General features: G+C 41.5%; 1 protein-coding gene across 1 annotated transcript in view; it reads left to right on the top strand.

The window, feature by feature from the left end:
* The window catches only part of LOC102757875 (sodium channel protein type 8 subunit alpha-like), a 99,887-nt gene that overhangs the window by 41,962 nt on the left and 44,956 nt on the right, over positions 1-12,969 (top strand). The window contains exons 7-11 of the mRNA XM_015559559.1: positions 8,889-9,110; positions 10,155-10,218; positions 10,521-10,662; positions 11,914-12,120; positions 12,787-12,925. Coding sequence (XP_015415045.1) covers positions 8,889-9,110; positions 10,155-10,218; positions 10,521-10,662; positions 11,914-12,120; positions 12,787-12,925 — 774 coding nt within the window. The remainder of the gene's footprint in view (positions 1-8,888; positions 9,111-10,154; positions 10,219-10,520; positions 10,663-11,913; positions 12,121-12,786; positions 12,926-12,969) is intronic.

The following is a 12,969-nucleotide window of genomic DNA, read 5'->3' as shown; positions in this document are numbered from 1 at the left end:
AAGCCTTAGCATATCATTAGCATATTACGCTTTGATTGGTTGAACGGCCGACCGGTTGACCAGACACTTAGCATATTAGGCTTTTATTATATAGGATTTAAGAACTTGAGTTAGTGAACTGAACCTTAATAATTACTTAATAATCATCTTCTATGTCTGTTTCATTAATAAGAACCAGTAGACATATAGTCAGAGACCATTCTCAAACATAAATCCCAATGAAGCATATGCAGGTGCTGTTAAAAAAAATCAAAGGTAAGATAAAATTCATCTGAAGGTATGGGCTAACAAAAAATACAGAAATTTGAGAAGAAAGAAAAGGAATCAGTGAGTGGTTAAAAGGTTGTTTTTCTTTTTGGTCCTGGTTGACCTGACTCAGTAGTCCTTAACCTTGAAGGTTTTGGATCCTTTTGAGAGTCAGATCAAAGTTCACAGACCCCCCTGAAACCCCTCTGTGGGCCCCAGGTTAAGATGCCTTAATTTCGTTTAGATCCTTGCTACCTGATAATATTGAACTATCTTTTTAAAGAGCAGTCTTGATGTCTAGTAGGAAAGATATTTTCATTAGTCTTGTGAGCCTAGGATACACTGGCAGTAACATGGCAGAAGTCAGGACTATATTGTTGCTGATTGGTTGTATTCAGGCAAGAGACCAGACTTCCCGCGGCACTTTTGTAGAAACAGGGACATGAAGACATCCTACTCCTGGCATCACATGGTTCTTCTCCTTGTGGCTGACTCAGAAACATTTCTCTTTTCCCCTTTTTAACATTATCGAAATATGAGGTACCAGAGGGAAACACAAAGGTTGCATCCTGGAGAGGACAGCTGTAGAATGTAGCAGCAAGAACTCCAAGGAAGGCAACCCCTGTTCCTCCATTTATAAATTTGGGCCATGAAGTGGGCCAGTCATTGAGCCCTACTGACAATGAACTCCTTTGTCTTCAGATGTGGTAACTTACTCCTTATCAACAGAGTTTAGGTATCAGTTGGAGTATTTCCTTCTTGGCAAAAAACCCTCCCTGACTTACCCAGGTTTAGTTTCTAGCCTTTTAAATCCCTTTGACAGAAAGCCCAGCTCATCCTCCAGGCAGCCTCATTGGCAGTGGCCTGACCCATAGGCAGGCCTTGTCTTATTTGTTTAAAGCATCTGGAGCACCATGTCTTTACTTCTACTTTTCCTTTGGTCTCTTTCCTCCTCTGGCCTCTTTTTAAATATGATCCCATGTTTCTGCTCACTTCCCCCAGCGTATTCCACAAGGCATCTGTCTCTGTATGTTCTTGTGATCTCAGAACTTCTCTTCCAGAATTAAATTGGAAAGCTGTGTTCTGTTCACTAACTAGGGCAGCAGATGCTATCTCTGGTCTAGCTTTTAGCTTCTGTCTCTGTGCTGTATGGTTAATTTCTGGCCACAGCATTACTGCAAGATAGCTTTTGACTGGTGTCACATTATTCATCCTTAATACTCCAGTACTATATATATATATATATAAATCAACACAGTTTCTGGTGCATAGCAGTGCTCCATAAATGATTGTAGTAGCAGCAGTTATTATAAAGAAGAAACCTAAACCCAGAGAAAGGATTTGTATCAAAATTTAGACGTTAGCTTCACAGTTGAAATAGACTTCTGAATTCTTGTTTCTAGAAGCACCCCAAATGAGCTGGCTTTGGGAGGTTAACTGGTATGAAATGTAACTTTTAAAGGATAATAAAGCCAATAAGAGTCCACTGTCAGTGAATGATATAATTGATGCTTGAATTAAAGTGTGACTTTTAATCCTAAATTCTCTTTTTCACATTCTACATAGAGTTAGTAAGAGAAATCCAGAGTGAAGTGCTTATTTGGTAAACGATGCCTCCCTTGTGAGACGCTGCTGCCATCCTATGTAACACTCTGCACTCGCCTGCTCTGCTTTCCTTTTCCCAGGGAGGCTGTGGTCCTCTTCCCACCTGCCTGTTGCCCAGGTCTCCTCCCAGGGTGGGAGCACCAGTGCATGAGTCAGTAGACCGGGGCCACCTCTTGATTGGCAATTGTAAGTCATTTTAACTCCACTGTTGCAGAGCTGGGATATAGTTCTCTCTTAGTAAGAACCATTGTTTTTCATACCAAATTTTGTCATGGATCACTTCAGTGGAATTACTGCTTTCTTTGCCTTTTCCTGTTCCCAGTTCAATTATAGGTTTTTGCCAGAGTTGTCACAAACAAGTGAGATCAACAACAGAACTGGCCTGGGGCCTGCTCTCCAAGTCTCAGTTCCCTTCCTGAGAGTTTTCCCTTCCCCAGAGCACTCACCCGGCTCCCAGGGCTGACCCTGTCCTTCCTCTGAGCATCTTTGGTAGTTATTCTGAGCGCGTCAGGGCTGCTAGGACTCCCAGAGGATTGGAGAGTGCAGTGCATTAGTGAGCTCCAACCTTTTGTATACGAGAAGCTTTGATTTAGCTTAGAAAAGACGAACCCACATCCTGACCCTTTTATATGCTAATTCGATATAAATGGGTATGTGTCATTCATGTTTCCATTTTGCTTCAGAGGACTTGACTTGGAGAACAATGCACACAAACCCTGTGCTAAAGCTTACAGAAGGAGACCCTTTCTAATTTTCCTTTGGTCTGGAATTTTCCAGATTCAACTTGATATTTAAGTATTTCATGTAGAACGTCATATGTCTTAAAACTTAGTTTTCAGTTTATATTTATCGAGGACCTGCGTACAGAAATTTTTAGTGACTTTGCTAGAAGTTTCGTCTTCTGCATGCTTTGACTCTGTGCGTAGGACCGGCAGGCCCAATGGGAGGGTGGAAATCCCAAAGCAGGTGTCTTGTGTTTTTCTCAGAGAACATCACTTACTGGTGTGAGTGAAACCAGGCAGGAGGGCCTCCCTCACACTTCCTTTTCATTTCCATCACTTAAATGGCTCCCCCAAAGCACTTCGACTTCTCTGTCAGCATTGGTTTAATATCATTTTGTTCTCTTCAGAGTTGTGATTTCTTGATTATTTTTCTCTCTGGTTTTTTATTTCTCTGCTTTGATTTCTGTTACTTTCTCTTTTAACTGTGGGGTCAGATAAGAAGAAGCAGGGAGAACGATGGGCCTTCTCCTTCCCACCCCAGATTTGCATTTAAGAAAGCATTTTCTTTACATGTATACATTATGAATATGCCAATTTCTAGTGAAGGGAGATAGGAAGTGTTTTAAGACTATGTTTAGGCTCATTGTGTCTCTTAAAATATTCTAGTTATTAATCCAGTTGCTTTTATATTTCTCCTTTATCCACATTGCATCCTCAAAAAAGGTAACTAAAGTTTAACAGAGTGGCCCTACAGGTGTGGCTCAGTGGTTGAGTGTCGACCTATGAACCAGGAGATCACCCTTTGATTCCCGGTCAGGGCACATGTCTGGGTTGTGAATTCGGTCCCCAGTGTGGGGCATGCAGGAGGCAGCCGATTAATGATTCTCTCATCATTGATGTTCCTACCTCTCTCTCCCTCTCATTCCTCTCTGAAATCAATTAAAAAAGAAAAAGGTTTTTTAACACAGTGTCCTAAGTGGAAAAACATTGAAGACACATGGGATCCCCCTTGGCTTACCTTTGAGAGCTAGTTAGGTTTTGTCAAACTTTGTGATTTGAATCTGGTCTCAAGTAAATAAATCTGTGGCCCCCAAATCTCTCCCAAATTACTCTTGACCTGAAGAACCTTCGAGAACTATCCTTGTGAGGATTTAATCTACAGCAGGAAAGTTGACCTGCATGATTTACTCCTCGCACTTATCTGGGCCAAACCAGACCTTGGGGATTGGGGAACTTTTCTTTCCCCTGGGGTGAGCAGCTGCTTGTTGTTGCTATTGAGGCCTGTTCCAATGTAAATTTTGTAGGATAATTAGCTCACGTTACTTCAGACCAGTTAAATTTCTCAACCTGAGCCACAAACTAGGAAATATAAATGTACTTTATTTGTAATCTGGCATCACAACGGTGGAAGTTTTTGATCCCAGTATGCATGGCTGGTTTCCTTGGACTAAACATCATCAGGCTTTGTTCATTTGTTGGAGGGATTGTAGTGGCTTCACCTACTTCTCACAATTCATGAAATGTCTGACTTCTTCTCAGGTGCTGACCTTTCTGTACATTGGGCCTAGTTGTCTTTCCTTGGTCTATAATAAATGTAGATGTACTAACTGCTCTACTCAGACATCCCAGTGCTAGTTAATGTTAGCCTTTCCCAAGAGTTCTTGCTGTCCAATTTGCCCCCACATGGCTTCTGTTGCACACTCTGTTGTGTAGGAGGCATTTGAAGGAGCATTCTGCTCTGTTTTGGATAATCATTTTCAGTCAGAATCTTGCTTGTTCTGGTGTGTGAGCCAATGGAAGAAGCAAGACAGCTTGTCTTCACAGACAGAACAGTGCCAGTCTCCATTCTCGTACATATCAGGTCAGGGATTCACCAGCAGCTTCTTGCCTTTAGGGGCCTGTGTTGGTGGTATCAGGGAGCACTTTTGCTTGGCTGCACTTACTGGTACATGGCAGCCACTGCTGTCAGGACTTGAGTTTAAGAAATGCATTGATGGCGTCATTTCCATAAATTGGCACTGATGTCTGCAAACATGGTTGTTTGCAATTATCAACCCTAATGGAAGGAAAAAGAGTCTTGGCTGAGAGCAGTGTATAATACAGTGACCATTTATATTTAATATTGCTGTGCAATCCAGTGCCAACCTTGACCTGCAAGCATTAAGCTACACCACCTTTCTTCTTCCTGTAATTCCTCTAATTTCCTCCTAGCAAACTGGGTGAGAATCTTGGATAATAAACTTTTTAGATGGCCTTAGTTAATGTCATTTAGTTAAGATTATTCTTGCTTAATTAAGATTTGTTTCTCTGAACCCCTCTGAAGTATAAATAGTTGAATACAATTTCCAATCTAAGCTACTACTTCAGACTTCTTGAACTCGCACCAAGAAGTTGATCTGTGCCTTAAATTTTCAAGTAAAACATTTGAAGAATTTTTAAAAATACATTTTTATTGATTTCAGAGAGGAAGGGAGAGAGAGATAGAAACATCCATGATAAGAGAGAATCGGCTGCCTCCTGCAAGCCCCCCACTGGAGATCGAGCCCACAACATGGGCATGTGCCCTGACCAGGAATGGAACCGTGACCTCCTGGTTCATAGGTCAATGCTCAATCACTGAGCAACACTGGCCAAACTGAAGAAATTGTTTTACACTTTTCTGGACTCGGGTTTACATATTTCTTCAGCAGTGACACCTGGTTCATGGAGAAGAGCTGTCAAACCAGCTGTGTGTGAGTGTGCAAGTCCATCCCCAGGACAGTGAAGAGTTCCGTGTATGGTTGGTGTATTAGTAGTGAGCATCTCTGGGTGCAAGATACAGCAGTACTTCAGGAATCTAAGGGCTGGAATGTTTGGGGCTTTTGGAAGCCAGTGAAACAGAATGTAGAGCCGGAAAGCCCCAGATACCAGAAGTACTTTGTCTTCCTGCCTCTCGCCTCTCTCCATGTTTCTATTTCCCCTTTCTATCTCTTAGCATGCTAAATGCCTTTACTTCTCAGATGTGTTCTGATTTAATGACAGAATATGGCTACCACTTCGCTCCCAAGTTTATATGAAAAGACTACTGGACTATCTCTTGTCCTGTTTCAAATTTCTGGAGGAAATGATCTGGATTTAAACCAGATGTCTATCCTGTCATCTGTAACCTACTAACAGAAGGTCACTTCCTACAATCAAGGTTGCTGGGAGCCCACCATTATGAAACGGGGTAGTCTGAGCTCCTGGCCAGGAATGTCCTATTACATGGGCTTGGATGGAACCATCCAAGGAGCTCCTACCCTAGGAAAACCAGATTAGACTCATGCTAAAATTGTATGGTTATTTTTTTCAAATTTATTTATATCACAAATGCATTGGTTTGATTTTTGTATTATTATGCACTTGTTACCTGTACAAATGGCAGCTTACAGCTCATGTCTCAATTTATATTTTTTAAAAATATTTCTTAATTGATTTCAGAGAGAGGAAGGGAGAGGGGGAGAGAGATAGAAACATCAATGATGAGACTCATCTGTCGGCTGCCTCCTGTATGCGCCCCACTGGGGATCAAGCCTGCAGCTGGGGATCTAGCCTTTAATCCTGCATGTGCGACCAGGAATCGAACCAGGGACCTCAACCACTGAGCCACAGCAGCCAGGCTCTCAAGTTATTTAAAGAGAAATAGAAAAGGCCTTGAACAGTCAGTCATCTGGTGTTCAGATAGGTGGTTGTCTGAACCATTCAGGAGAAATGGCTGTATAGATGCTCTATAAAGAAGCCCAAGAAAAGAAACTACAAACATTCTACAGTGACCTGTTCAACTATACTTGTTTTAAAGTCAGTCTTTGACTCTGCAAACAGAACTGTATAATTTTCGGGGCCTAGAATTGAATTATTGACCCAGTATAGACCTGCCCCAATCCAGCCAAATAAAATGAAAGACTTTTCTATTCCTCAGAAACTTATGGAAGTAAGTTCCGTAACACTGGAACAATTTTTGCTTCTTTGTGTCTGCCTTCTTTTTTATACCACCAATACCTACTTAGCTCTGTGATTATGATACAATTTCCCAGGGCCTTAGGAATAGAAGATTGAAATTTCAACTACTTACTGGTAATCTCAAACAAATATCTCTGACTTGTTTTAAAAGACTTTTAGAGCAGATTCCTCAGCTTCTCTTCCACTGCCCATGTATTCCTATGTTTGTCCACATTCTGTGTATGAGAAAATGAGACTCAAAAGTGACTTAAACTTGTTCTGAAACAGTGGGCCATAAGCAGTAGCTGAGCCAGGACCAGAATTCCTGCTTTCTGATTCCCTGTCTGCTGTTCTTTCTGCGCAGCCCTGTGAAAAGGAATCAGGTTAGAGAGGCCTTGTGTCTTGGAACACATGGTAGTTTCTTTCTAATCTCTTTGGTGGCAACATGGAAGGCCCACTCTATAAGAAAGCACAGGGTTCTACACACTTTACATCTCTACAGTCTAACTCTTGCCCCTTCCCCCCTCCTTTAATTTCTTTTAGATCTCTTTCAGGATATTAGTGTGAGAAAAAAAGGTCTCATTAATTTAATCTTTCAATGAAAATATACTAAGTGCCTGTTTGTGCCAGGCCCATTACTACTATTGGACTCACATAGAAAATTCCATTTGACTGAACTTTGAAAATTCAAGGTAGTTGCTTGAAAAAGAAGAGTTATGTTCATATCACCCATTAATTAGATCATTATCATATGAGGTTAGCTATACAGTGTCATTATCACAGTCATATCTCTTTGAGGAGGGCAGCATTCATTATCTTAATTTAAACCTCACAACAACCCAATAAGGCTGGTATTATAAATGCATTTTTATAGATGAGTAAACTGAGGTTCAGGCGAAAATGGTTAACATTTGAGTCATTTACTGTGCACCAGGTGGTGTGTTAAGTGTTTATATGAATCACGCATAATCTTCACAAGAGCCCTGTGATATTCGACCAAAATTATTCCCATTTTAATGATGAAAAGTATGACATTCCAAGAGGTTAGGCATTTTGCTCAGGTCATATAAGTGCATGGTGTGACTTGGTTAAGATGAGGAATTATCTACCCAGCCGCCCCCTTCAGAGCCAGGCTAGGGATCTCCCGTGTATTTCCATCCAATATTCTCACCTTCAGAAGTGGATCAGAGACGAGATTCCTCCTGAGGCCATGTTAAGGCTCTGTGTCTGCCTCCTGCCCATCTGGGGCATGGCACCCCGGAGTGCTCAGTGCTTGGTTGGCCGTGTCCTATGGATAGTCAGATGTCTGGCAATGCCTAGGAGAGCCATGTAGACCCAGTTTTGACCCAAACCTCATGAACCCACAACCATATTTTTCTGTCTCCAATCACTGATCTCTTCCTGTGCAATTAAGAAATCTACCCGCAGGTTCAAATTTAAACCAGTAGCTTGTGTTTAAACTCAGATTCAAGTAGATTATGTATTTTTTATTTTTTATTAAATGTAGGACAGTAAAAGGTCAGTTGTAGAAAACAGGGCATATATGTGATATAGTAAAGGTGTGTTTTTAAATGGAAAGACAAACCATACGTACTCAATTGATAATAATTAGCCCTTTCAACACATCGGCATTTCCAGAGGTCTTGGGAAAATATTATTGCACCTTCTCACTTATTGGCCTTCAAGCTTCCAGTAGTTCTCTTTCCAACCTGCAAGCCTCCTCAATTCCTGATTTTTCCATTTGTTTATTGAGCTAATATTTACTGAGTACCTGCTCTGTTCTAGGAAGTATAGATAACAGCTGTGAAAAAGACTGACGTACTTAGTTATAACCACGATAAAAGCTACAGAGGAAAGTATAAGGTGCTGTTAAAATATTAATAATAATGGGGAGGGAGAAGAGCTGTGAAGTCAGGGAAGGTTTTCTGGGGGATTGATATTTAAGTTGAGACCAGAAGGCTGAGCAGGAGTTAGGCAGGTAGGATGGGAACGGAAGGAAGCGTTCCAGGCAAAGGGTCTCTAGCACATAGGAAGGCCCCAACGCAAGTAAAACTTGACTCATTTAGTTGCTAAGAAGCAGTCAAGGACAGGAAAGTGCTTCCACGCAGAAAAAAAGCCACAGGTTGGAGAAGGACCTTTTTTTGTTCTTTTTAAAAGTTAGTGGCTTGAAAATGGATACTTCCGGAAAAAGTGATGATATTGCTGACCCATTATTATTCTCATGATATGAAAGATGAAGTGGCCTGGTTTCAAGGGTGGTGCTGTGGGGAGGAGTGGGAGCCAGTAGCTCAGAAGGGGGCTGGGGGAGGTGGGGAGGGCTGTGGGGTGACTCTGATTCTGGGGGTTCTGTCTCCTCAGGCCTGAAGACCATTGTGGGCGCCCTGATTCAGTCCGTGAAGAAGCTATCAGATGTGATGATCCTGACAGTGTTCTGCCTGAGTGTTTTCGCCTTGATCGGCCTGCAGCTGTTCATGGGCAACCTGCGGAACAAGTGTGTGGTGTGGCCCATAAACTTCAATGACAGCTACCTCGAGAACGGCACCCGAGGCTTCGACTGGGACGAGTATATCAACAATAAAAGTAGGTGGCCCCTTCTCTGCAAGAGGAGAAAGGAAAATGTATCTCTAGGTTCCACCGCCAGAAGCCACCACTGGGCTTTCACAAAGGTGGCTGGGGCCAGAAAGGGATGCTGGTGCTGCCGGAGGTCACTTTGTGGAGCATGTCCTTTCCTGAAGGCGGGGTTGTGTTCCAAAGCGCTCCCACCCCACTTCTCTCCCTTTAAAACCAAAAGTGAGACTTTGTAGCTTTGTCACATGTGCTCCTAACCTTTTACTTTGAAAATCAGGCTCAGTAGATAAAAATTCTTTTTTCCCTAATTGGGTTGCCTGAGATATTTAAACATTTGGTCTAGAATATACCTCTTAAGCATTCTTAATTCTTCAAGACATCAGTAATTGATCTGGTGGAGTCAGGTAATTTCTAAGGCATCATTTGATCCTATTACAGTGAAGGAATTTTATAATTTCATTTCAGGAATCAGAGCACTTTAAGGAACATTTGGTGTAATAGTACTGCTATGAAATGATGGAAAAAAGTTAACAATATCACTGTTAGTCACTCTTGAGGAAATAAAGGCAGTTCAGTAGCCAAGAAAAATGTTGCAAAGGGAATTTTGCACATAAAATTAAAGGAGTCATGCCTTCCATTTAATATAGGACATGTTAACTGGTGATCAGTGAGGATTTCTAGTTTACCTGTGGTTAAGAGAAGATATAAGGATAGAGGATAAAGTTATATAAACATATTCCAGCTTAGAAAACCCTCTTAAACCCCTTTGAGTTAACTGCTGGACCTGGCATGTAGATTTGAAGTACGAGTGGAAGTCAGATGTCTGGGAAAAGAACATTGCATTAAGGGCTTTATGGTAGCACTTTTAATTTTTAAATACATATAGGAAAATTATGGGAAAGAATTCTTATCAGGTTTCCTGCCTGTCAGAAAATATTTATATGAGCTAAAAATCAATAACTCTTTTTCCTGGGGCTAATTAGGGACAGTGTAACCTTATTCTCTCATTCCCTTAAATCTGCCTTATTCATTTCCTGCCTCTTCAAACTCTTCTAGCAAATTTTTACACAGTTCCTGGAATGCTAGAACCTCTACTCTGTGGGAACAGTTCTGATGCTGGGTAAGTAGCTCACCTAGTTTTACTCTCATCCCTTAAAATAATGTTTCAGATAAAACAGGCAATATTTTCACTTTTCTTGGTGCTCGTGTAGTAGGCCCTAATTGGATCTAACATTTTGGGGCTAACGTGTTTTCTTTAAAAAATGACCTGGCTACTTTGTTTCTTCCCTCTTTCTTTTCTTCTTCTTTTTTTAAATTCCCATTTTTTGGCCTGGTTCTATAGATGGTTATTTATTATCTCCAAGGTCATAAAGATGACTTACAGGACTGTTGAAAGCCCTGAACTTCCCTTTCTTTCCTTAGGCAATGCCCAGAGGGATACCAATGTATGAAAGCAGGAAGGAATCCCAACTATGGTTACACAAGCTTTGACACTTTCAGCTGGGCCTTCTTGGCATTATTTCGCCTTATGACCCAGGACTATTGGGAAAACTTATATCAATTGGTAAGTAATACCTCTTTCTCAAGTGCTACCTCTCTCTCTTTTTTTTTTTTTTGTGATAATGTTTGCATGAGGCTATCTGGGGTTGGGCACCTTCTATGTAAGAGACCTTGAGTGAAGACATTATACAGTCACCTTAGGATGGTATTTCTCTGTTCTATAAAATTACGTGAATTCTTTCGGCTCCTGTCCTGTTTCTTTAATGCTCAGCCATGGGTAGCTGTGGAGGCTCACATCCTCCTGCCTGGCCTGAGAATCTGCTGTCCCTTCCAACTTATTGTTGTTTCACCAAACCATCTGCAGTATTGCTGCTTTTGGATTTGGGGTTTATGGCCTCCTTTTAAGAAACATTAATTAAACACATTGTGCAAGGCACTGTGCTAGACATTGTAAAGATAAGATTTCTATCCACAAGGACCTTGGAGTCTAAATAGATGAATGTTTTGGGGATTTGTAAGATATTTGGACTTGTTCCAGCAGGTCGTGACAGTTTTTTTAAAAAAGGTCAGTACCATTCTACTGGGCTGCGTTGGTGACTGGGCAAGTCATTTAACTTTGCTGTTTCTGATGGAGAAGTTAGTCTAGGTCAGCGGTTCTCAACCTGTGGGTCGCGACCCCTTTGGTGGTCAAACGACCCTTTCACAGGGGTCGCCTAAGACCATCGTGCATATCAGATATTTACATGACGATTCATAACAGTAGCAACATTACAGCTATGAAGTAGCAACGAAAATAATGTTATGGTTGGGTCACAACATGAGGAACTGTATTTAAAGGGCCAGAAGGTTGAGAACCACTGCTTTATATCGTATCCTCTTTAAAAACCCGTCCTATTACAAGAGGATAAGGAAGAATGTCACTCAAGATGGGAACCTCCTGTGACTTGGACCTGATCCCAGAGATGGGATTTGTCTGTTAATACTCTTCGAGGTCCAGTAGGTAAATGAACTAAAGCTTGTATTGTTTTCTTATATTTGTTTTAGAACCAACTGACAAAGTCAAATATAATTCTTAGCCCAGGGCATTTTTTTCTATTAAAAAAAAATGCTCTGAAAGGACTATATTAGGAGGCTTGGGAAATGGAAGAGGGCTTCTTTTGCCACAGTGCTTTGCAATATGAAGGAGCACCGCTCAGTGAGGGACCGTCCTGTTCAAAACGCAGCAGTGCCCCTACAGAGGCACATTAGCCCCGGGCTGTCTTCAGCCTGGTTCAGTCGATTCAGGTGAGTCTGAACGTGGTCTTTCTCTTTGCAGACTTTACGAGCAGCTGGGAAAACGTACATGATCTTCTTCGTCTTGGTCATCTTTGTGGGTTCTTTCTATTTGGTGAACTTGATCTTGGCTGTGGTAGCCATGGCTTATGAAGAGCAGAATCAGGCAACACTGGAGGAGGCAGAGCAGAAAGAGGCTGAATTCAAAGCAATGTTGGAGCAACTTAAGAAGCAACAGGAAGAGGCACAGGTTAGTGGTTAATGCTTTGCCACAGGCCTGCCTGCCAGATCGCCGTGACTAAGGCCCCATCTGATTGCCACTCCGATTGATCTCTTCTAGGCACATTGTCAAATAGCAGTTATTGATCTGATTAAAATACAGTTAACAACTGCCCATGGTTGTTGCAAGTATGCCATTTGTCTTAATGGCCAAATTATTTGGTAATATGATCTTTTGTTGAATTTCTCAACTGTTCAGTGTTCAGCTGCCATGAGGCTGTGGAGGAAAAATAAGTGGCCAGAGAAGTTTAGATAATGCTTCATGTAAACATAGCCTTTCTGTTGAGGAGAATATTAGGATCGCCTTCAGAGATTTTCTGTAGTCTTAGAAAAGTATTGATTGTAATTAAAATTAAGATATAGATGAAATTCTAAAGTAAAATTTGAAAAACAAATTTATAATGCCACCACCCTAACACTTTACTTTCTAATCCTTATCCAAATATATGTGTATTTTTATATTGTCGGGCCCATATGTAAGATATAGTTTCTTAGCATGCATTTTCAGAGTTGCCCAGAAAAGATTGGTGCCAAGAAGACAGCCAAATTCTTATCTGAGATACTCAAGAGAATAAATCCCAAAGTTCTCCCCACTGGGATCTGCTCTGATTGCTCATTGCTATGTGCCACAAAGCAGATTCAACTGGAAAACGGACAGAGCCGGGCCCTGGCCACAGTCTCCTCACTGGCTGGTTCTCCTTCCTCCTTTTCTCACCCTTTTCCGTCTAAGGAAAAGGAAATAACCCGCACTAACTGCTTGGCTCTGGGGGCTCCAGGTAAGTGCTTCTGATCTGACCTGTGGCTCTGGCTTTTCCTAGGC

This window comes from Myotis davidii, unplaced genomic scaffold (genome assembly GCF_000327345.1).
Source record: "Myotis davidii unplaced genomic scaffold, ASM32734v1 scaffold233, whole genome shotgun sequence".
Taxonomy (NCBI): Eukaryota; Metazoa; Chordata; class Mammalia; order Chiroptera; family Vespertilionidae; genus Myotis; species Myotis davidii.
Note: the sequence above shows the minus strand (reverse complement) of the source record. Positions and strands in the feature narration are given on the sequence as shown.